This window comes from Eleginops maclovinus, chromosome 21 (genome assembly GCF_036324505.1).
Source record: "Eleginops maclovinus isolate JMC-PN-2008 ecotype Puerto Natales chromosome 21, JC_Emac_rtc_rv5, whole genome shotgun sequence".
NCBI lineage: Eukaryota > Metazoa > Chordata > Actinopteri > Perciformes > Eleginopidae > Eleginops > Eleginops maclovinus.
In genome coordinates, this window is record NC_086369.1 from 2,375,309 (window position 1) to 2,400,149 (window position 24,841).

Consider the following 24,841-nt stretch of genomic DNA (forward strand, 5'->3'; position numbering starts at 1 on the left):
GGCACAGAATAAGTGGGTTAAAATAAATCATATTTAGGATTCCTCCGCGGCATGTGAGGGCTCTTTCTCTCCAGAGAACATCATCCATATCTAGTTAGAGGACGAGCACCATGCCAGCGAGTTCAGTTGGTACGGCAGCTCTGTACCAGCTCTGTGTCTTCGTGCCAAGAAGTAACCCATTACCTTAACCCCCCCCCCCCCCTACTTTAATTTGTTCAGCATTTAAATGCATATGTACCCTCATTAGACGCACTCGGACGCTCACACAGACACACAAGTTAACACTGCAGTGTTGTTGACTTCGGTTTTATGGGGCTTTTGGCAGCCTGGTGCAGGTAATTACCCTTGTGGTCTCCCAGTCTGAGCCCCCCCCCCACTCCTCCTGCTTCCTCTTTTCTTCCCTCTTCACTTACTTTTCTCACCTAGACCCTTAACTCTAAATCCTTATACATCCCTAGAAGTACAACTCTCTTAAAAAACCCTTTTTCTGAAACAGCTGTATTATTTTTCTCACGTATTCCCCATTTAGTGCTTTATTTCTCGTAAACAAATACAAGATTACCATTAAATAAAGAGCAGAATTTTTGTTTACAATCTGCTTTTAAGTACATACACTTGTAAAAAGGGACGTCTAATTGTGTATTGCAGTTTGCAGATGTGATTAGTAATGAGAAAGCATCATGTTTCTATCAGTGTAGGAATCAATGGAGCTGCTCTGCCCCCTGCTGGCCAACATGAAGTGTGCGTTTGTGTCGCTTGACGTTGTGTTTACCTTTTCCAGTAATTCGTAGCACTCCTCTAGTTTCTGAGCGCGGTCTTTGAGCACCGTGCTGACAGTAGTGTACTCTTTCAGCCACTCCTGGTAAGCCTCTTCCTCCAGGTCGACATAGGCGAAGCACAGAGTCCTCAGACCTGGACGGATGGGAGGAGGACAACACGATCAGTGAGTGGAGAATACACCATGTTTCTAACTCAGTTGAAACACTGAGAAACAGGAAGGATTGTGTAATTCAAGCTTTAACCAAATGTGGGATTAAGTATTTTCAATTAGAAACAGAGCATCTCAGCTATGTCTCCTTTCTCCTGCTCTCAAATGTCTCTTACCTTCAGTAGCAAACTGTTCCAGATGAGCTAAAGTTAATTCTTTGTACTGGGATGCCTCAGTCAGGCGCTCAAAAATGACATTATCCTGCAAAAACACAGAAAACCATCAATAACAACAACATTTTAAAGACATTCGAACTGCTTTATCAAATGTATAAAGGAGATAACATACAGCTCCTTTGCAGTACAGCCTCAGCCTCCCGGTGGGGGTCCGCACCACCACAGACATGCGTTTGCGGTTACTGTGAAGGAAGCAGTGGCTTTAGGTTGGAAACACAGTACAGTCTCATATAACAGAGTCACTTATTGATATATTATTACCTGGAGAACTCGAGCACGTTCAGCAGCTCATAGCTCATCTCCTTTCCTCTCTGAAATAAACAACAGACGGTCAGCTGTGGTGAGAAGCGGCTCATCCTGCAGAGAAACACACTGACACACACTCACAGCCTCGATGATGACTGAATGCGGGGTTCTCGCTGTGAAGACGAAGCCCAGTCCTTTGGCTCCTTTCACCAGCGCTCCTTCATCTGGAGAAGAGGCCTGGTAAATGAGCTCGTTTTCCTCCCGCTCTGGGACCACCGTGTGGCACACTGCCATCATCGTCAGGAACTCGCAGATCTGAGGGGACGTGGACTGAGAGCGGATCATTTCATTAGCATCCTCTCGTCATTTTTGAGCAGGATATATTTAATTTAAAGAGACTCTATTATGGTTTTTGGGGATGTCCCTTTCCTGTAGTGTGTGTGCATGTAAATGGTCTGCAAAGGCTCAGTTTCTCTCCCACACACTTACATGGGTCTCAATGTTTTGGACTAGAGTTGGGTCGTCAAACTCTGTGGAGTTATTGGGGCTGGCCGGCAGAGTGCTGTGAGATAAGAAACATACATTCAATGGCAAAGAAAATGTGTTTGGAACTCAAACAGCACGTCAGGCTATGATAGGTGAGTTTTTAGTGATCAGTGGTGCATTTATTAAACACATGCAAAGCCTAAAAGGATGACAGGAAAGTCAGAAAGTCAGAAAGCCGGATCAGAGGAGGCTCACCTGAAGTCCTCCATCGAACGATCACAGTCAAGGTCAGGGAAGTGGCTGCAGTGATGGATGAGGGTGTGTTGGAAAAGGAATCAATCAGTTGATGATTTGATTAGTTCAGTAAAAGTATTAACAGCTGATGCTTTAATACAAGTTAGACTGGGACATGAATTAAGTTAAAAATAGAGATTAAAAAGGAGGTTATTTGCATTAAGTGGGATTCTGAGCTAGATTTGTTCTTGCAGGTTGATTTGAATTACAGACAAAGCCGAAGAATGTACAAAACAAAGAGATGACTGACCCATATGTGAGTCCTGCGATGGTACACTTCTTAAAGTGCATGATGTTACAGGTCAGAGTTCCTGTCTTGTCGGAGAAGAGATACTTCACCTGGAACAGAAAATAGAAAAACAACTGTCAGCTCATCTTTCCACTCTTCAGGTGAGTGATTATAAAGAGGGGGGGGGGGGCTGACCTGTCCCAGTTCCTCATTCAGATTGGACGTTCGAGCCATAGCAGGGGTGTCTGTTTCTGCGTAATACATCTCCATGTCCTGAGGGGGGGGGGGGGTATAAATAGCAGCTTAGTTATTAGGAACATTTGACGACTTTACCTTCCCAACAGACAAAAATGTATGACGTTATTTGCAGAAAAAATAATGATCACTAATTTGAATTAGGGATGTAAAGCATCTGTGGTTTTCCAGTGTCAATATCGTAAAATCAGTTCACCTTTACGCCTTTCATTAACTATAACGTGGTTTAATTTTGTATGAATTAGTTCTTTGACCATAAATTCCACAATGAAAGTCAAACTTGTGGTCAGAATGAATTTGACTTTACTGGGTAGTGCAGATTTCAGATATGATTTATACGGTATGCGGACAAAAGGAGGACAAAAGCGGCCAGTTGACAACACAAAGGTTAGGTTAGTTTGCATCACAAACACACACACACACACACACACACAGAGCGTACCCAGTTGATGAAGAGCGCCTGTGTGAACTTGACCACCTCCAGAGTGACCAGCAGGCTGATGGGGATCAGGTTGTTGTACAGGATGATGAACGTCAGCAGGTTGTACGCAAAGTTGGTGGAGATGTCGTCTGTAATTATATTCAAAACATATCACCTGTAACAGAGTATCTTACACTCTGGTACTTCTACTTTAACTTAAGACCTGCGTACTCCTTCCATCTCTGGGGAAATGTGTGTGTGTGTGTGTGTGTGTGTGTGTGTGTGTGTGTGTGTGTGTGTGTGTGTTTTCTCACCGGCCCGGTTCAGGTACCAGCAGGACTCTTCGGTGTGCTCTTTGTTCCAGATGGCGGCGCCCACAGAGCTGATCAGGGCCATGACCAGCAGGATGCCAAACAGCACCAGGATCTGCATGTTGGTGACCCGCTCCACATTAGAGCGCTTCAGGGGGGCCTTGGTGGAGTTCTGGATAAAAACACTGACATTAGGACAGAGCTGGAGTCTCTCAACACTTTGTGCTTCACTCATTTAATTTGACATACACGATTACAAATTCGCAGACGAAACAGTAAGCATCCCAACACAGGGAATTGGATGTGCTCCCAGTTCTCAATGTGCCACTCAGTTAAAAGCTCCAAATTATGTTAATCACATTCCTTAGTAACACAGATTCTAATTACACCTGCCTTGAAGCCAGGATGTTTCGCACATTGTATTACATGTACTGAATTCAGACATGAGGCTGTGTTTACCTGCATCAGTTTAGAGTCATGGCCAGTGTAGACAATAATTCCCACAACCCACTGCGTGTTTCGGAGCTGAGCGCCGCGCAGCAACACCTGGTCCGGACCCAGAGGAGCGGGACTGAGGAGAGAGAAGGGAGGTGATCAACAACAACACAGGAGAAATCAATGCAGATACAACACATTTGTAATCAGGAAGAACACTGTCTGACTGAGAGATAGTGTGAGTGTGAGTGTGTGTGTGTCTCACTTCTGGTTCTCGAGCCGCAGAGTCCCAGTGAAGTCGTACAGGTGTCTGTTGGGGCCTTCACACTCCAAACGACCAGACAGACCAATCAAATCCTCCAGGGTCTGATAGGTAGCCGTGAGCGAGAGACCCTGGGAGAAATAATCATAAGTCATGAGTCAAGGAACGTTTTGTGATGGAGTACTTTTGATAAATGATGGATCATAATTCAAAACAGGTGGATGCAGACGTCAGGAGTAGGAGGCAGTAAGTTCACCAACATTTTTCAGTGTCTGACAAAGACTTTCTTCGGTGTCGTACCTGTCTGATCTTCAGGTTGGTTTCTCCGTCCAGGTTGGAGGTCTCAGTGTAACACATGGCCTGCGGCTCGCTGTGGAGTAGAGGCATCAACATATTGAAGTGCTGAAGATGAGTTATAGATCAATCAACAGGAAATCAGTCAATGACCAATTACAATATCAAATAATCAATTAAGAAATAATTATAAATAATATTGCTTCTCAATTATGATTATTCTCTACCTTTATATTATTTCAAGTTAGAAACAAGTTGTATGACACACACACACAAACATACACACACACACACACACACTTCAAGTCTGACCTGGAGGACACAATGACCATGTCAGCTGGAAGGTGCTGGCCATTGGTCACCTTCACTATGTCTCCTACTGCCACCTGGTGGCCGGACGCAGCAGTGCAACAGCGTGAGAGAAAGGAGGTGGAGGGAAGGAACAGGAAGGGGGTTAAGGGTCAGGTAAGGGGTCATGGGTGGGGTAAGGGGGGGAGAGAGGAAACAAGAAGCAGGTTATTTAGTGACCAACTGAGAAGCAGCCAACAGAGCGAGAGGAAGTCTTGAGATAAGTGACAGAGCACAGCGGTGCGTAGCTCTAACTCTTTTCATTAGGCTGCAACCAAAGCAAGAAAGGCACAAATAAATACAAGCATGTAGATAACAGAAAAGGAGATAAAAAAGAAAGCAGTTTCTTGCAAAAAAGTGTTCAAAAAAAGAGCATTTCAGGAAACCTTGCCTCTCTTTAACATGGACTGTATTGAGTCAGCGGGGCAGCTGGAACAAATTCCTCCACCTTTTCTGACCTTGAGTAACAAGGGGTCCACATTCCTGCTGTACACTAAGCAACAAAGACTCAAGTTTGATTTGATTTGAGCCGCTGGAGCAAGACTGTACACAGCTGGACTCGGTTAATGAGTACAATCGAGAGAGAGAGAGAGACCCCATCGAGAGGGAAACGGTTATCTGTAGTACAAGGACACAGTGAACATGCACTGTTCTGTGAAGACAGGGGGTTCATTCTGCTTTGCTCACTTGGCGAGGATTGCACTGGAAGAAATCGCTCACTGGTTCAGAGAAAGTGCAGAAAACTTTGGGGAATATTGGAAAGATTGCCCACTAACTCACTTGTTATCTGGCTGTAAAGCGTCAATACTAATTGGACTAGTATCGTTTTACAGGCAGATCCTGACCGAAAGCAGACTGAGAGACTACAGGGCTGCCACAGGAGCAGAATATATGGAATAACTTAAAATAAGCCAAGACATTAGATATTTAATCTCCAATTTAACAAAACATTTATTACGTCATACGTACTTTATGTGTTTAAAGTGTTTGCTTTCACCGTAATGCATCTACCCTAGCAGTATCATTTTACAATACCTTTATTATACTGGAGGGAACTTTGGGATTTTAGCCTTTGCTGACCATTTACCTGCACAGAAAGCTATGAAAGACACTGAAGGAAAGGGAGCACCCTGAAAAGCATAACAGGGCCTCTTTAATTATTAAAGTCAATGGTTAAACTGGGCGAGGACAGGCGAGGCACAGGTCTGATTGGCTGAGAGAGATGAAGGGTGTGATGATAGCGATACCTGTTTCCAGATGATGGTCTGCCAAGCTCCGCTCCGCAGCACTGAGAGACAAGGACAACACAGCCATCAGTCAGCCTATAGAGCCACACTCATACAGTATTCATGGCCACTAAACTTTTTTGTCTGGGGCACGCACTATAGTGAGTGACAGACAACAGCCATTCAGTCAGCCATGAAAGGAAAACCACACAGGAATAGACACGCTCATGGAAAAGCGCACGGACAGGCGACGAGCACAGACACGCTTACCTGTTGTCTTCTTGTTGTTCACCGTGTTGTCTGCTTTGTGTCTTTTCTGGGGAAAAAAAGGCAGGAAAATAAGCTTTTAATACATCAGATGATTCCTTTATTTGGAAATGTACTTCACTACCACAGCAGAGTAATCCCATCTGCTAGAGACACTCACATAGTCCTCAATGATCTCCTTGATCCCGGCCACAGTGAGGATGAAGATGAGCGGGACCAGCGTGGTGTAGCGACCCGTCGGCGATACATCTGGGATTTGCTGATAGGATTCAAGAGAGCAGTTATCAGTGCAGTTGTTGAGTGGCTGAAAGCAACCGTAATGGTACCACTACAGAGTTCCTCAGACGAACATTAGAACAGGAAGGGAATGGAGGATAATGAATGAGTGTTCTGTATGTGATGAATCTTTGATGGGAGAAAGTACAGCTTTTACTATGAGGATCACACAGAGGGAGAAACGAAAGTGCCCATCTTCTGCATCCATTCATGGGGGAGAGGAGGTTGGTAGCAATTACAGGGTGGCATTACTCCAATGATTCATGATACAATTGCTTAGATGTGCATGTCATCCCTCAGCTGCCTTTGGACCTGAAGCCTTTGCATTGGCAAGATGTCTATTACTAACCAGATGGAAATAACCAATACCACCTTCCCACACTCAGTAATTTACAGCTTCTGTTACACATTGAAAGGCTTTCTGAGCAAATGTACCAAATATAGGCATATAGAAAAATACTCAACAATCAATACAACGCAGCTAAAATAGCAGAGCATGTGGGAATGTTTTAATCCAACATTTTCAGGATGCGTCATCTACAGCGTGTGTGGGAATCAGCGGCGATCACTGGCCTGGTTTTGTGCGTGGGGGTTTACCTGCATGAGTGCGATGAACAGGAAGAAGGCGTTCGCAGCCCGCCTGATCTGCTCGTACAGGAACCGGGGCAGGAAGGTGAGGACTCCATACTTGGTGGTACTGCAGAGGAAGAGAAGAAGAAGAAGACACTTTACTACTTGTTTACAATGAGACAGATGGAGACAGAGCCAGGTGGTGCATTAGGAAGAGTTGAGTGCTAATGGTCCTTTCACCTGACAAGCGGCTGAATAACTGACTCCATTTGGGTTTCACTTGAAAAATCTATTAGAAACACTCCATCGGGCAAATTTAGAGCCATGATGGGGTGCACACACATTACACCTATAAAAAATCAAATACTTTAAATCCAGCAAACCAAATTTAGACCCATAAAATAAACCTTGGCCACCTCAACTCATCTGTCAATCAGCTGTATTGATCAGACAGCTGTATTGATTAGCGCTGTTTTAGCCAGGAGCTAAGAGCTTTTCAAGGCGCTAAAAATACAAAATGAAAAAGTCCGCCTTGAATTAAAAAGCCTGCCTTGTTATTTCCTGTGTGGACTGAGTGAGAGGAGGAGTGTTTGTTCAATGGATACTGAGTGCATCAAGCGCATGCACCAAATGGGTCAAAAGTAACCCTCCCATCACAGTCCAGAATCTCCATGAGGTGAACCGCTTTTTCCATCTGTCACACACACACACACACACACACACAAAGAGCACGACTTTACACACAAGACAGAGTAGCAACAGCTGTCACACACACTCGCACTGTCCTGACCCTGATGCTCTGGCTAGCTCAGAGTTGGTGATACTACACCTATGATCCAGTAGATAATGCTGCCTTAATCTAATCAAAGTCAAGTGATATCACATTACACACACACACACACACACACACACACTTCAATTGGACTGGGCATCGAGCTGTGTGTTATTTTTCATCCTGTAGACGTCCAACATACTGGCAGTGCTAGCAGCTGTTAGCTACAGGGGGGGAGGCTCTCCTGCAGCTGTGTGTTCTGACGTGCTTTTGAATAAAGGAAAGTTCTGTTTTCTTTATGTAGGCTGAAATAAACACTTGGGAAATCGAGCCCTTTTAGAGGAGGAAAAAGAAAGGCAGGTAGATTTGAGGATAATAGAGCAGGTGACTTTGCTGCGTTTGTGAACATTGAGTTTGTATGAACACATCCACAGAGAAATATGAAAGTGTGGAAGGCCTAGGGATTTCAGAAGAGGCCAGTTGAGTACACAGATAAAAGCTACAAGGCTTTAATCTCTGAGAAATCAATAATGCTATTGAACCTTTCAAACATAAACTACAGAGTTACAGGAACACAGGGGCATCAGAGTGCTCCTGGCTGTCCAATCAGCACGCAGCGCAGGGCACATGTGACCCAATGAGAGGAGCCAGGGAGCACTCACCTTAATCTTATTCCTAGAGTTCAAATAGGCTCTTTTGAAAGTGAAATTAAATCACCTGACAGTAAATGGCAGACTACTGAATGTCAATGACATTCAACTCACAGAACGGCCTTATGGCGCCAAGCACAGTACGGATAGGAATAATAAAAGGTAAAGACAGGGACAAATTAAACTGCCGCATGTCTAATTTAAACTGCAAATACAATATTTACGGCCTCAAACATCCCATGAAATATGCAGACTATAGTTAGGATGATACTTATAAAAGAGAGTTCCTCACTTTGGTATGACACTGCTCATGCCCCTTCCTATAGGCTGAAAAGGTGGTGTTGGGTGAACACCGAAATGTCTGTTAAAAGTTAAAAATTGACCAGTCACTTAATAAATTACTATAGTTTTTGGTTGGTTAGGGATGTAAATCTACCACCCACTTGTGTCTTTTATTTTTTACAACCGTTTTGCTGTTAATAAGGCCCTGCCTGCCTAGAACAGATAAGAACACGGTGTGAAATACATTCAGATATTCACCGTTAATTCACAGAGAGCCTCCAAAAGACGTTTACACAATATGAGAAACACTGACAAACTTTTAAAGTGTGTTTCAATACTTAGTGGGGTCTGAAGTCCTTACTACAAGTATTAAGGACTAGGATTCAGAAATCACACACAGCTAAGGCGCTTTCTGAGATAAACGCATGCCAGTGTGGTTACTTTACTCATTGGCACCTTTTAATATTCATTAGGACGTACTTAATAAGCAACACTGTCACGTAAAGTGGTTAAGCTGAGATTCCCAAGTGGACTTCAGGTGGAGATATACGTCAGTCTCCTAGGTCATAGGTGTATTAATAAGTGAGTTATTAAAAAAAGCCTTATCAATAAAGCTTAACATGTGATTTAAAGCAAAACTAAAAGAAAGAGAGACATGTTTAAGTCAATCCACAGTGGTCCAAAGTCTGCTCGTTGCACATGGCATGTCGGGAGGAAAAACATACAAACAGGCTGTAACAGGTTGTCCTTCAACCTGACAATACGGGTGTAAAGCCGCTCTAAAGCAAATATCCAGAAAGCTGGAGTGTCCTTTAGGAAGACACAGAATCCCTAGAACCTGACCTTTCTGACCCAAATACTAGAAGCGAAGTTAACACACACAGAGAGCTTGAAACCCCCTCTGAATAAACAGAAAGTTTTGATCTACTCTACCAGCTGTTTGCTAAGTAATCATCGTGCAGAACAGATGCCTTTCTGTGTGTACATAATTACATTTATAGATGATATAGAGATGTATTTTGTTAAAAGTAGCTAAAGCTGTTCATTTATGCAGTGGAGTAAAATCACATGATTACCTATGAATTGTATGAGGTAGAAGTATAAAGCAGCAACTATTTAAATACTACTAAAACTGAAGCTAGACACTCAACATGAGCTTATCCCCACCTCAGAATAAAAAGGAAATACAAGTCAGATAAGATGTGATCTCCTCTCCTGGTTTATCAAGCATGCTGTATTAGAAGGTGAACCAAAACCAAAACATGGTTTATAGCAGCCCACTCACCTGACATGGTTGTCGCAGAACTTGGTGGTCTGTGCCCGGTTGAGCAGCACCGATCGGGCGGTGGCGTCTACCGGTTCCGCCTGGGAAGTAGTCCCGGACATCTCATCATCTGCCTTTCGGTATCCTCCGGACGAGCACGCAGGTCCTGCACCGTTAGAGTGATGGGAGAGAGGCGAGGCTGGGTGAGTGTCAGCGGAGAGGTGGTGAGAGATAGAGAGAGGGAGGGAGATAGTGGGAGAGAGAGACACACACACACAGACGGACGTGGTTCAAAAGGCTCCCAATCAGGACTAGAGGATACTCTGTGCTGATGTGTGCTGAAGCCGGTGCGGTCGATTCACTGACGTTTCCCGGTATAAACCCCCCACTTGTTTTTCAGTATTATTATGCAGGTACCGTCAATGCACACACACGCCCACGGGACCCCCTGTGTATAATGGATGTGCTGAGGGATGCACAATGGCGAACAAACACACCGTGTGTTACATTATCAGCAACCTTTCCATATGTAACACAGGAGAAGACCCGGCGTGCATCGCGACTGTCACTACATGCAGAAATTATGCTAAAAAAAGTGGGAAGAGGATGAACGCTTCTCCTGTCCCCACCCCCACCCCCCATTCCCCGCCAAGGCTTTGTGGCATTGTAACGCGTCAGGATCTCCCTGCATGCTCTCCTGCAGCGGGACTCTATTCTATCCTTAATGCTGGTATTGAGATCGGTTCTGCAGGGAGATAGTGAGAGCAGTGCAAACAGGTCTGCTCAGTGTACTCAGCTGCTACAGCGGACCTGGGCGCGGACAGATGCAGCGTGCCTCCTCGCTCCTCCTTCGGCCTCGCTGCAGAGTAAACTCCCGGTGAAAGATACTGCAAGCTCCGCAGGCGTGTCATCTGGCCACCTGCCGCCTCGAAACGGATTTTTTTCGGGTTAAACGATCTCCTATTCCTCCGGTTTGATGGCGAGCGCCTCAGTAGTGCAGACAACAAGAGGAAGTAGCCATATGGAGCTCCTTCAGTAAGTCACTGCTGCGGAGGGGAAGGCTTGGGCTCCGCTTTTAAAGGGCCAGAAGCCTGATATCTCCTTGGATCTTGTGGTCGGGTCAAGTGACATGCATGAGGAAGGAGCCATGCATCAGGAGATCACTTATTGTGATCGTGTTTAAAAGCACTAGAGGATCCACAACTTTCTCAGTAGTTTGCGCAGATGCAAGTCCAGTAATGAGATCAAGTGAATAACCTAGAGTGCAGATATCTGGGAAGCTACAGGTAAGCCACAAAATCCTGTCATTGTTTTGATAATATCATTTCAACAACCCTGTCCACTCACTGCAGGATTCAACACATTCTCAATAGTTTGCATAGATAGCGAGGATGCAAATCCAGTAATGAGATACAATATAATAACCCAGAGAGTGTGGGAAGCTACAGGTCAAATCCTTTCATTGTTCTGATACTTCAACAAGCAGAGGTTGGAAAGTAAACATATCATGTTTACTTTTCAACCTCTGCTTGATAATACTTGAGTAAAGTACAATGATGTCAAACTGCTGTTTAAGTATAGTACTTGAGTACATTTACTAAGTTACCTTCCACAAGCTGTGAGAGCTGAATTGTAATTATTTTTCTGTGGGTTCTTATAGTTTCTTGCTATGGCTGCATTGTGTGCCTCTGTCTGTGAGCGAGGCTGTAAGTTAAAACAACAACAGGTTAATTGCTGTGAATAATTTAGAAACGAATAAGCACTGGCAGGGTTTAGCAGATTGAATTTCTGCAGTCTTGAAACTCCTTTTCTGCGGCACTATACAATCCGGGCCTTTCTCTCCCCTCAATAACCAAAATATCATTATATGCCACTCAAGCCTGCTGCTGTGAAGTGGCTGATGAATTGTAAGCGAAAAACTGCCCGGCTTATCTACACTGGATGCACTATAATCTCATCAGACTTCACTTTAGCATAGAAAGAGACAAAAGGTTGTGGTTCTTTACAGGAAACGGCTAAAATACACTTTAGAGTGCATCTGGAGGTTATTCTAAGGGGAGACCTTTCTTTGGATTTTGGATTAATTACAGGTAAAAAGTCAGCTTGTTTACTATGTACTGTAATGTGCAGTATCAACTCTTGCACGGTGCGATAGTCACTTTTATGTAAGAAAATACATATTGTTTTACATCTTTATGTGTGCTTTTGTATTATTGCATTTCTTTTGTATCTGCTATGCTCCTTTTGCTGTAACACTGAACATTTCCCCGCTTTGGGAGTACGAATTCTGATTCTGAAACCTTTAGGGCAGTGCTATAAACCAGGCCGAGAGAGCAAGGGTCAAAGTCTATCCAAGCAGAATGATAATGAGGCAGCCTATCCCTCATCTCTATAACTCTGACTGGGCTATTACCTGCTGCACCCAACAGAGCTATAAGTCACAATCTCAGCCCTGCACTCCACACTGCGAACGGCACTGAGGTCAATCAAGATAGCAGGTGATTGTGGAGATGACTAAAGATGATAAAAGGTTAAAGGGTAGTGAAGGGTAACACACAATCTGACCTATCACTAAGCAATCCTGTTTATATATTTTATTCCCCCCCCCCCTTCACCTCTACCTTTCTGAGCAGATCAATAGCGTCTTTCTCAGCAGCCCACTTCAGCTCTGATTCACTTCTGAGGACGGATCAATGCCTGGGTTACTCATCTCTGATGCAGCGCAGTCAACCTAACTCATTACCAATGCGCCACTGATGAGTCAGCAGAAAACCCCGGCAGAGCAGAGCCCAGGTCAATTACACGTGAAGCGTCCAGGTACCATAGGTCCGATAACCTGCGGCCAGAACAGGTAAGACTATACCGATCCGAACCTCGACAAACACTTTGATCTCATACCCTGCGCTACCAGCTACCCATTTGGTTGGTGAGGCGTAAACAAGACGTGTCCCTTTTCTTCTAAACAACATTAATAAGCCAAACATCCGTCCATTAAAGGGAAGCTTAACAGCCCATTTACCATCTCTCTTAACATGTACTTCAGTCATTAATGCCTTTCAGTCATACTTAACACAATGGATTCAAATCCCCAGTTCCCTTTGGAAGAACAAGTGGGAAATAAACAATTACATCCATCATGTCATTTGAAGATTTCTCACTCAGCTTCATAATATCTTAATATGGAGTATTAACTTTTTCTTTTTGGGCTGAGCCTCAAGTTTCCCTGGACTGGAGCCAAACTTTTCCTGTTAAAAAGCTAGGCTGCTGAATAATTGATTGAGACCGGCTGCATAATTCATCCACATTTTCCAGTATGGCAGAGCATATTTCACCAGGAGCTGTGCCTCGGTTACCAGACTCTAGAAACAGCCCCGATCACAGCCGGCGTGTTAATGAGCACAGACTTGCCAGAATTGTGCTTTTAAGCGGCATAAATAAAACCTTTTCGGGGCTTACATGTTTAATTCAATCATGCTTAATGCACTTCATTCCAACACCTCAGCCCGAGTTTAAAGGATATGAGCCAGAAAGGAAATAATCCAAACCGCGGTTACAGTAGAATAGCTACAATTATCCCCAGCTGTTGAAGCAGCCTGTAAGCTGCACTGAAAAACGTACTTTAATTCGATGTATTATGTCCACGCAGTTCAGATAACTGTATTAGGCTAATGGGTGGCAGGCTCCACATTGCTGGTATGTTAAAACTGTCAAAACAGTTTCAAATGCAATTGCACTTTGGCAGTCAGAGAACACCCCGGCACATTTTGTTTTCCCCAGTTGGCAACATGGCCGCAAAGTCATTGCCCCGTAACAGCAAGGTCTCAGGTTTTAATCCCCTAACAGCCACGAGCCTGCCAACGTGTTCTTGAGCTAAACTCCGATTCAAGACCACATTTCAATCTCTTAAGAAAACACTAGATCTCCCCCCTACGACCCTGCAGTGTGGTTAGAATAGCATTACCAACGGAGCATCGTCCGTCTGGGTGACGTCCATGTCCCATGGCTGTCCCCGTCCCCGACCCGCAGGCCCCTATTTGCAAGTCTTGGTCGACCTAGCCTCAGGCAGTCCCAGTGGGTCCATTTGCAACCGTAACAGAGTAAGAAGTAAGGCAAAGAAAGCCTCTTAACAAGCCACTGTAACGAGCAGGATAATCCCCTCTGTGTCTGCTCTGCAACTTCACCTGCTGCTAATATATAACCTGATAATCCTACAGGTGTCCAGCAGCACACACTAATGTCTGCATATTCACAAATATACACACACACATTGAGTGATGGAACCAGTCTCTCACACAAAAGGGTGAACATACAGGTTTTGATACCAGAAAAACATGCAATACTACATGCTTCTACCCAACGTGCTTCCTGTCTAAATCCACTATATGTCATACACGCATGCAGCCGTGTTCATGTCCATGCTGTATATAGACATGCCATGTATACACACACATTGAGATGTTGTGTTCAACAGCATGCATGTGTGTAGATAATAAAAATCTAGCTTGAAGTGCCAGTGAAATCAGTCTGTTGTGTGCATGGTCTGACTCAGTGGTGGAAGAAGTATTCAGATGCTTTACTCGAGTTAAGTAAAAGTAGCTAAAGTTGTGAAATAAATGTTGTGGAGTAGAAGTATACAGAAGCAACAAAATGGAAATACTCAAGTAAGGTACCTCACAATTGTACTTCAGTACAGTGAGTAAATGTACTTAGTTACTTCCCACCTCTGTCTGACGTGACCCCACTATCTTGAAGCACATGCAGTGAAAGGTTTCTGCATTAATCACTCCAGGCCCCGAGGAGCTACAGATTATCAGGGTCCACAGCAGGGAAATAATTTCAGATAAGAACTAGAGACATAGCAGGACATGTAGCTCTTGAGGGCCGGGGGTTTGGAGACACCTGCTCCTACAGCTGATGGCCATGCACCTAAAGGACTTCCGGACACAAATGTGGCGTCATCCAGTCTAATTCGAGCAAACTCACTTTTGTCAAACCTGTCCGTGAGGCGCGCACACATAGCAGCACCTTGGCCTGGGTCCTGCAGGTCAGAAGCCTCCTGCCTAAGGGTGGTCAACACTAACTGCTCTGTGGGCACCAGAGAGCCGTGGCAGGAGAGAACAACACACACACACACAAGACAGGACGTCAATAAACACAATATGTGTCAATCACTCAAATGTAAACGTGAGCTTGGATGCTGGATGCGTTAAAAGTGGGATGGTTTCATGGCTGCCTGTGATAGATGTACTCCTGAGGAGATGCACACAGATTAGCTTGAGCAGGAGTGCCCCCCTGTGTCCAACCTTTGTAATACATCATTGCTGCAATTTATTTGTGTATCTCCCCAATGAGACCTTGTTAGCTTAGAAGTAGCCATGACTACCAGGCATTATCTTTCCCAAACAGATGCATTGTTGACGGTTGGCTGAGCTGCATGACTTGCACAAACTGATGATATCAACACAGGGTACGATGTGCTCTTAAAAAGGAAAATAGGTTTTTGTATTACTAAAACAATTGTTTCCCACAGTATTCTCTGCTATCTTAACCTTTGTGAGTACTGTTTCTCTTTTTAAGGTCTACTCATGGTCGTAAATGGGACAGATTGCTAGCTGCGGACGTCATCACCCGGGATATGACAGGTTGGAAGTTTGCTAATTGGATCAAAGATTTGAGATGTCAGGCTACATGAGGACACAGTGAAGGCCTCTGACACTCATGCTTCCACTCCACACCCATGCTATAAATATGGCAGTAGTAAACCCTCCTCAGTTCCCCGAAAGCAATAAAGTATACACTAGAGTTACTGGAAGTCCCACGATAGTTACTCCACACAAACAAGAAGTAAACTAGTGAATGCATAGAATCGGAGGATGAAACCCTCTTTATAGTCACACACATGCACACAGCAGAGCACACACAGTGAAATGTGTCCTCTGCATTTAACCCATCCTAGTACTGGGAGCAGTGGGCAGCTATTGTGGGGAGGTGTCCGGTGCCTTGCTCAAGGGCACCACAGCAGGGCCTAGGAGGTGAACTGGGACCTCTGCAAGTAGCAGTCCACTTTCCATATTTCAAGTCTGTTTGGGGACTTGAACCGGCGACCCTACGATTCCCAGTCCAAGCCCCTACTGACTGAGCCACTGCTGGAATAGGTCAATATGGTCAACATAGGTCAATATAACAGCGATATATATATACTGTGCATATATATATATATATATATATTCTATAAAATATATAATGGCTTGTAACGATAGAACTTCTGGCCTGGGGCAGTGTGGCCCAGTTGGCGCTCATGTGTTCTCACAGTTTGCCCTGCTTTCTATTTCTGGAAGCTGCGTGAGGCATGCGGTCCCACATATACAGTAATACACACACACACACACACACACACACACACACACACACACACACACACACACACACACACACACACACACACACATCAGCAAAGCAAAGCCCAACAATATATGCCAGTCACTATTAAAAGCCCCTGGATGAGCAAAACACATGCTCCTCTCCATTCCGACATCTGTTTGTGACGTGTGAAATCATCCGATGCAGCTTTGTGTTTCTAGCTCCTTCCCTGGGGAAATAGGAAGTATTTTTTACCAGAAAGTGTGACTATAGCCCTCACTAAACAGTGAGTCATGGGGAGTATAAATAACAGCTTTGGTTCAAACAGTATCTTGCAGAAACAGGCACTTCCCAACACATTGTTAAAAGCTGTGTTGTTGCTAAAGGATGTTGATGGCCTTCGGGTCAGGTGTGCTTTCCACATGGTCACATGGATTTCATATCAGCAATGTTTAGGCTGTTCTTGGAATGGTCTATATGAGCTTGGGGTTTCAAATGCTAAAAATCCTTCTCATATTTATAATGGAAAAATGTAGGCAAGTAAATCCAGAGGGAAATCTCCCATATGTTGTGATTCAGGTGACCTGGATACAAGGGGCTGTTGCAACACAACTATCTATTACCATATTGATGCCATGGGAAATACAGTATATTTAAGTGAGTCACACAATACTCCGATTCATCCTAGCAGGAATAAATATGTTGTGTTATCTTATGTAACATTGCGAATTCATATAAAGGGCATACCGGGCTACCTGAAGCAGACACTTGCAGTCTGCTTGCCCTTGCATCCTCTGCCAAAAAAAGAGTCGAGACTGGAGGATAAGTACTGGTACAGCAAGTCACATGCATGCCGCAGTCCCGAACAAGTCCCGTTATTATGCCAAGCACATATTAAATACGCACGATTATCTACAGGCCGCTATATATCATTTACAGGCCTGTTATCTTCACTGAGACAGATATCTTGCAATGACAGATGACAGAACTCGAATTAAAAGGCTGGTGAAAGCTTGATTGTGCAAAGATGAAATAAGGTGTTTGTTGTTGTTTTTTAGCTTACCCCCCTCGGTGTGTATCTTCTTGGCTCTCCGGTTGAAATACATCTTGAATGGCTTCCTGAGAGGATGGGAAGAGGTTTTCCAAGCCGGGGCATGCTCACGGTTCTCCGGCAGAGCAGGGGCCCGCTGCTCCGGGTCTGGGCTGCGGCTCACTGGTCATTATTTCTCGGCTAGTCCGCGGAGGTAATGTTGCATAGAGGGCAGCTGCAGCCAGCCACCATAGAGCGCCATAGACCGTACGAAGAAGGTGATACTTCCGGTTACTGCTTTCAAAATAAAATACGTTTGACTAAAGGTAAGATGAATAGGATGTTTACATTTTAAGGTAAGGCTTCCCTTATTTAAACAAATATTGACTAGTAAAAATAATGCCAGGGTTAAGTTTAGTCCAGAAAGCTTAACCGGTCACAGTAGAGGAACCTGTATAGATCATTTTTTACATTATCTCATTGTACTACAAAATGACTAGCTGATAAATAAATAAAAACATTGGCAATTTTGTTTATAATAAAAACAATTGTTCCCCGCGTCTGATCTGAAGTCTTTATTGTGAAAAACCAACTCTCCCACTTCCGCTCAGGTCCTCTGTGGCTTGCTTACGGTTTTGTTGCCCATTCAATTCATTCAATGGAGCCACGGGGGCGCGCATCGTATGATCAGATGCGAACGCGCGTACTGGCCTCTGAGTACAAAGATTGAAGTACAACTGAATTAAAGTCATGTTATGTTATCACTTTATAAAAATAGATAACCCATTAAAAGAAATAAGGCACGAAATACTCTCATATGTGGCTTGTTATGCAATAAACTACTTTGTAAGCGACTGAAATATGGCTCTCAGGTTTATTTTACACCTGCTCAATTTGTCATTTAGCACAATAGGGATGACAGTAAACCAAAAGGTAGCTTGTTGAACAGTAGCACCTGTAACGTTATGTTAGCTAAAGTCCCAAGTAATTTAATTGACTCAATAATAACAGTTAACACCCTGCACAGCTAAATCTAGCTACTGTTATCTAATTTAAGTTGCTAATATTCGCTATTCTTTGCTCATAACAGCTAACTAGATGTGTTAGATTTTTACTAGTCAGTCAACTTGGTGTTTATTGAAAGATGGACTCATTTTGTTTAGAAATTAACCTTGTCATTTTTTACAGGAGCTATGGGTTATTTCTTAATTAAAAAATATCAAACTACATGATTAGTCAATGCAGTTAACTTAAACATGTTGAAGAGAGGGCCAAAGTAAAACCGTTACGTTAGTACTCACCCCATCGTCAACAGTTTAACGGCAATATAACTTACACCTACCAAAATGTGTACACACATGTACAATAAAGTACACAGCATCTTTCACTTTACCTGTCTTCATTTGTGTAACAGATTTGTAAAAACAGAATGGAGAAATCCAAATAGCCTGTAGGTAGCAGCGGTGGAAAGCCGTTGATACCGGTCGCGCGCACACACACAAACAGTATACTCATTTACACCAAGATTTCCAAGCATAACAAAGCTGCATTTTATTCCATTGTTAAGGAGAAGAGAAGAAAACCCTCGTCTTCAATGTATTACATAGTAACATATTTATCTTAACTGTTTACTCTCATCACATTGTAACATCATACATATTTCAAAACTTGATTCAATCTTATTAAATAGGAATAACAGAATAAATATTCACTTCAATGGCCCCAAACTAATGTCTGTAAAGTGGAACTGAAGCCTATAGAGAATCTGGGTTTACTGGGACACTTGCCCTTTCCTTCAGAACACACACAAACTCACATGCACACACAATTAACCCATACACATACTCCACTCTCACTCTTACATACAGCTGAATCATTCTTAGAGTTGTAGTGACATGTGACTGCAGAGATGTAGTAGTTCCTGTGTACTGTTGATGTGCAAAGGGACCCTGGTGACAACACACTGACTTCAGCCAAATAATTCACCTGTGCTACATTAATGCCAATATGTGCGTAATGCAATGTTAAGACTAACTATAAAGAGCGTGCAGAACTCACATTACCAACACTGCACAAAATGAAGTTTTGGAGCCAAATCTAAAGCAGTTACTTCAAAAATTATATTCCAGCGCCTGTCTCATCCAATGACTTGATATTTTGCAAAAAACACTTGAAAAATCTATTTTCTTTCAAACCATGATCCAAGTTTTTTAAGGTACTTAATGGAATAACACCGGTCCATGGGTCAGGTACGAAACAGCAACAGGAACCAAGAGGAAACATTGATTTCAGGGTAAACAAGACTTTGTTTTTAAGTGTAGATGATAATCAGGCATTACAATGTAAACAACAATGAACAGCAAAACAAACAACACTGTCTCTTCTCTCTGTATTGCACAACTCATACTACATTTTACATCTCTGAATTCCTGATTATCACATGATTTCTGCATTTCAGTTCAATTGTGCTGCTCACATTGGTAATGATTCCAACATTTCATTGAGGGACTTTTATGGATGAATTCTGTATTGCAATTATATAGAATAAGTTCATCGAAAGGGCTTAAACAAATATCACTAAACATACAAAATAAAACTGGTTTAAAAATGAAATACATAGCTCATACACATCCCCAAAGTTTCTTAACCCTCTGTAAAGGGACACCTTAAAATGGAGGCCGAAGCTTTAAAATGGTGACTTAAAAAAGAAAAGGTTTTCTGCTTCCATTTCAAACAGTTGGCATGTGAGGAGCGGCTTGCTTTAAATCTCTTAAACACAAGCGGTGTCGAGTTATTTACAGCTTATACAGAATAAATCAAATCTAGAAGTGTTTTGTGAAGACCAGTTGTGACAAAGAGACGTCACGTGTTTCAGACATTAAAGTGAGACTAGTCAGCAGCGGCTACAGGAGCTCCTTAAGCATTAATGCCATCCATTGACAGGGCGTCTTAAGCTTTGTGACAGAGACCAGTTAAACGGGTCATAGGAAGATGAACTTAAAACAGTAAGAAGTTGCTGAAAACAAAGTCTAAAAAAATAAAGTTTTATTAATTCTCTGCATTTATAGGTTTTTTTTTCTGCACTTTTGGTTCAACCTTCTTCCACTTCAACACAATGGATATTTTCAAATAAATGTAACCATGAAAGCGCTATGTACATGCAAAGCCCACTTGGGTCTGCTCAGTTCAGCCAGCCAGGAACTTGGTAGTTGTGTTTGTGAGCAAATAGGTCAGTCATGATGCACTGCGAGGATGGGCTGCCTGCAGATGGGGCAGGTGTTGTTTTCAGAGAGCCAGCGGTCTATGCAGTGGATGTGAAACTCATGGGAGCAAGGCAGGCGCCGCAGCTTGTTGCCCTGTGCATACTCATTGATGCAAACACTGCACGCTCGACCAATCTCCCCCTCCAGGTTGGCCTGACCATAGGTACGTGTGACTAGATTGTCAATCTGCTCTTTGGTCAGCCCCTAGGATGTTCGTCGTCCTCCTCGTCGTTGAGCAAGAAGAAGTGCGCCAGCCTCAGGATGGGTAGGGTACCATTTTCTACCAGGTTGTTGGTGTCTCTGCTGGTTGCTCGTCCCTCTGTGGGACTCACTACCGCTGCTCCCAGCCTGGCCTGCCCCCCCTGTTCCTCCTCACTTCCCACCTGCCCCACCCTCTCCTGATCCACCCCACCTGTACCAACCTGGCCAGCTACACTCTCAGTCGTATGTAAACGACTAGCTGGGCCGGTGCTACTATTTGTAACACTAGCGTCTGCGTGGCTAGGTGCAACAGTTTCAGAATCTGCCTCTGTCTCCATTAGAGAGCTCAGCTCCCCAAATCCGGTCATGATCTGGCGCAGGATGGAGCGCAGGGCGGTGGAGTTGGGCTCCCCCAGGCCCGTCTCACTGATGCGCCTGAGAGGAATCCGGATAGTGCTCACATAGGTGCGGATCCCAGCTCGCTCGGAGCGGGAGATGGTGCGTCTGAATCCACCACTGTCACTCTCAAATGTGACGGTATTCTCAGCCACCCTGGCGCGGGAACGCGTTCTGCTGGCGATGCTGTCCCGATCACGGTTTTCTCCAGGTCGAATTCTTCTAACCTGCAGGTCCAACATGATAGTGGGGTGACGTCGCACCGCTGAACTTCCAGCTCCCGCTGCATGCGATTCACTTTCTCGTTCTCCTGTCTCTGCAGCTGGCTCAGATAGAACTGCAGGTTCTGCCACGGTCTCCACGGAAACAGAGCTTGTGCCACTGCCTGGCTCAGCAGTGGGGATGCTGGAGCCACTGACTCCACTGCTTAATGGTGGAGTGTTAACGGCAACAGGTATTCTGTGCAAGGGGGAACGGCTACGCCTCGACAAGCGTGGGGAGCTCCCGCCCCCTGTTGCGGCCCTGCGTGCACGACCACGGGAACGAGTCCTACTGCCACGAGATTCAAGTCCATCTGCTGGAGACCCTTCCAGCGGTGACACACGGGGACAGTCTATAGAAGCAGACATACCATCACTGGCCTGCTCTACCTCTGCATTCACACCTTGATGTTGCAAAGGTGTAGTTTGATCAAGAGGAGGGTTGGGAACACTAGGGGGAGGAGCTAAAGAGTGCAAAGTGGCACTTCTCCTCTGCGCTACTGCTGGGGGGGCAGCTGGTGCAGAAATTGCAGAGGGACTCATGGAAAGAGTGGTAGTGCTGCTGCGAGTACGGCGCGTCTGCATCCTCCTACTGAGGGCTGGGCGGGGGGTGGGGTACGGGACTTGTCTTGGCGTGGATGAAGGGCGAGGGCTGGAGAAAGAAGCAGCAGTACGTATAGAGGGTGAGGTTGTGTTGGGGGCATTCACTGGCAGCTCTGCAGAGTCCGCAGCGTCGTTATGCTCCCCCGGCTCTGGCTGATCATGGTTAATGTTGATCTCCAGGCTAAAGCGGAATTCTCCACTGTTAGGGTTGGTCCGGCTGACGGCCCGCCATGTTTGGTTTCCACTCTGCCCACTGCGAGTAGCATTACCAGTGCGTCTGAAAGTGTTAAGCCACTCCAGTAATGAGTCACCATTAGACGTTTCTGCCCCAGGCTCTGCGCCCCCTGTAAAAAAGTAAGTATGGGTAAGACTGTAAACAAACATGTATATATCCCAAAATCAGTTGACTGTATTGGGAAACCTTTATAAAGCTATTGACATTTCCTTGAGACAACTTTATTTCAAGTCCTTCAACATTACGTAATATTATTATGTGATGTTTATTGGCTTCTTTGTTCATCAATACTGCTATAACTCAAGTCATATTAATAGTATTAAAAGCAAGGTAATAAAGATCAGATAAAGATAAATGCCTCCTCCCTACCTGCTCCTCGTCTCCCTCCAGGCCCTCTCCCCTCTCCGTCACCACTGCTGCCCTGCTGTTCTCCAGAATCAGCAGTCTGTGGGCGCTGCTCAGTGCGTGGCTGAGACGACATGCGCTCTTTTGCGCCATCAAGGCGATGCCGAAGCTCCTCAGCAGTCACCTCCCCTGTGAAACATATGAGCATGGAGGTTGTCATGTGCTGTCAGCAGCAAAGGGGCCAAGAATAAACGTCCTATTGTGAAAGCAGATTATGATATCAAACAGTCCCATATTGTACTCTTTGTTATCTGTGTGATACAAGTACGTCATCTAACATGACATACAAACATGTGTCCGTCCTCACCAGGTGTGCCCAGCAGGTTGCTGTCTCTCATTAGGCGGTACTCCTCTTCACTCAAGTCATTAATGAAGTGATAGTATGCCTCCTCCCGACGAAGACGCTCTGCTTGCCTGCGCCGTTCATCTCCCCCACCAGGAGGGTCCATCACCGTGAAAAGTGCTGGCAGACAGAAGGGATTGTCAGTCAGGCCTGGAATGTCCACTATAGTGTCACATATAGCAATCATAAAAGAAGGGCTGAGTTCACATGTTATGCCTCTGCAATTCCACCGAGGAAGTGGACATGCTCCTATGTCATTTAATATATTGTTGAAGCAAATGGCTATTTGATTCTTTTTTGGAAAGATAAAGAATATAAAGTTTTTCTGAGTTATATATCTTTCCCTTTTTTGACTAAGATATAATAGGTAACATTGAATGCAGAGAGGCATTGTTTTATTAACTTAGCCTTTATATTACTCACTCTTGACTAATTTCTAACCGAGGACGACATCCATTTTCTATCGAAAGACTCCACCAGCAACAGAGTGAGGAAGGCTACAGTAATCTTGCTAACTTTTAGCACAAAGACCAACGTAGTATGTTGATAAATCCTAATTCATTCACTGACAGCCAATAAAGATCCCTTTAACAACGTAGTCTTAATGTGAGCTAATGTTAGCCAGGTTACAACAGCAGCTACGGAAGGCCATGTTGAAAGCAGGGGAATAAAGCAACAAAACTGGCGTTGTCATCCTGGTTAGCCACCAATCACAGGCCTAGAGTTAATGACGGACAGGCTCAGCGTCCAATCACTGCTCTGCTAAGGCGGGCCCCGATAAAACTAAGCGGAGGTCTCCATGTAAACGCAGGGCAAAGAAGACAAAGAATGTAGTCGGCTTTATGACATTAATAGATTATTAAAACGTTCAAATCTGGCCACGACAAACTGCGTGAAAACAACAGACAGTTTTGTAGACATTTCAACATTTCAGACATTTAAATGCGCAACGGTTTATAAGCTAACAAGGCTTTAGCATGTTAGCTCATCTAACGTTAGCGGATAGCAGAATAACTCCTCATATATAAATGTAACAAACGGTTTTATGAACAAGTCAATGTAAACGGAGCATAACCCTCAACCACAGCATTGTTTTAGAAGAGATGTCAATGATGTCAAAAGGAATTTACTACCTGACAAAGCAGCGATAATATGGACGGTTTGCTTTGCTGTCCCTTCTCTCTCAACCAAGATGGGACCAGTAGTGCTACACTAAACCAGTCCGTCGTACACAACCTCTCTTGGTATATTGGTTCCTACGTAACGCAGCAACGCCGAACATATCAAACCTTGTTTTGTTTTATTATGGGTGCACTGATTGTAACAACATGACTTAAGTAGTTACTCCATTGTGTGTGGAACTGACATCATTTCATAGGCAAATATGTAATGTTGTTTGAAAGAAATGGATCATTAAAAAACGATCTTATTTAAGATAAGATACACTTTTATTGTCGCCTCTCTAATAATGTGTAATATACACTTCCACTTCCACTTATGTTACCTGTCTGGTATTGCACTTCTTGCTACACTTAAAATATATAGTCACTGGTACTTTTTGTTGTCCACCTAGATGTGTAGTTTTATAAAATTGAAATTTGCATAACTTTTATTTTTATCTTTATTATTTTATGCATGCCTCTTTATTAATAGTTTGCTATTTATGGCTGTTCTGTCCCATCTGTGGGACAGA

General features: G+C 44.1%; 2 protein-coding genes across 11 annotated transcripts in view; both read right to left on the reverse strand.

Annotated features, from left to right (window-relative positions):
• atp8a2 (ATPase phospholipid transporting 8A2) overlaps window positions 1-17,702 on the reverse strand; it is a 41,833-nt gene extending 24,131 nt beyond the window's left edge. Inside the window, exons 1-22 of one of the 10 annotated variants that reach the window (XM_063874007.1) lie at window positions 17,476-17,673; window positions 15,036-15,137; window positions 10,074-10,218; window positions 7,112-7,211; window positions 6,399-6,497; window positions 6,242-6,287; window positions 5,993-6,033; window positions 4,710-4,783; window positions 4,404-4,473; window positions 4,107-4,234; window positions 3,866-3,977; window positions 3,410-3,578; window positions 3,117-3,244; window positions 2,615-2,692; window positions 2,441-2,529; window positions 2,152-2,196; window positions 1,900-1,972; window positions 1,552-1,740; window positions 1,426-1,475; window positions 1,277-1,346; window positions 1,105-1,189; window positions 773-912 (exon numbers count right to left, since the gene is read on the reverse strand). In XM_063874007.1, coding sequence (XP_063730077.1) covers window positions 773-912; window positions 1,105-1,189; window positions 1,277-1,346; window positions 1,426-1,475; window positions 1,552-1,740; window positions 1,900-1,972; window positions 2,152-2,196; window positions 2,441-2,529; window positions 2,615-2,692; window positions 3,117-3,244; window positions 3,410-3,578; window positions 3,866-3,977; window positions 4,107-4,234; window positions 4,404-4,473; window positions 4,710-4,783; window positions 5,993-6,033; window positions 6,242-6,287; window positions 6,399-6,497; window positions 7,112-7,211; window positions 10,074-10,218; window positions 15,036-15,137; window positions 17,476-17,518 — 2,076 coding nt within the window. In that variant the 5' untranslated portion in view covers window positions 17,519-17,673. Of the gene's footprint in view, window positions 1-772; window positions 913-1,104; window positions 1,190-1,276; window positions 1,347-1,425; window positions 1,476-1,551; window positions 1,741-1,899; window positions 1,973-2,151; window positions 2,197-2,440; window positions 2,530-2,614; window positions 2,693-3,116; window positions 3,245-3,409; window positions 3,579-3,865; window positions 3,978-4,106; window positions 4,235-4,403; window positions 4,474-4,709; window positions 4,784-5,992; window positions 6,034-6,241; window positions 6,288-6,398; window positions 6,498-7,111; window positions 7,212-10,073; window positions 10,252-10,862; window positions 11,326-14,013; window positions 14,153-15,035; window positions 15,138-17,475 lie in introns of those variants that run through there. The other 9 variants (XM_063874011.1, XM_063874009.1, XM_063874008.1 and 6 more) reach the window with 9 other exon arrangements.
• Window positions 17,703-18,968: 1,266 nt separating this feature from the next.
• Window positions 18,969-24,400, reverse strand: rnf6 (ring finger protein (C3H2C3 type) 6). Its single transcript, XM_063912891.1, is given in 5 exon segments — window positions 18,969-20,905; window positions 20,908-22,509; window positions 22,770-22,934; window positions 23,113-23,268; window positions 24,282-24,400. Coding segments are annotated over 4 exon segments (2,142 nt in total). The 5' UTR covers window positions 23,255-23,268; window positions 24,282-24,400; the 3' UTR covers window positions 18,969-20,672.
• Between the last annotated feature and the right edge of the window lie 441 nt (window positions 24,401-24,841).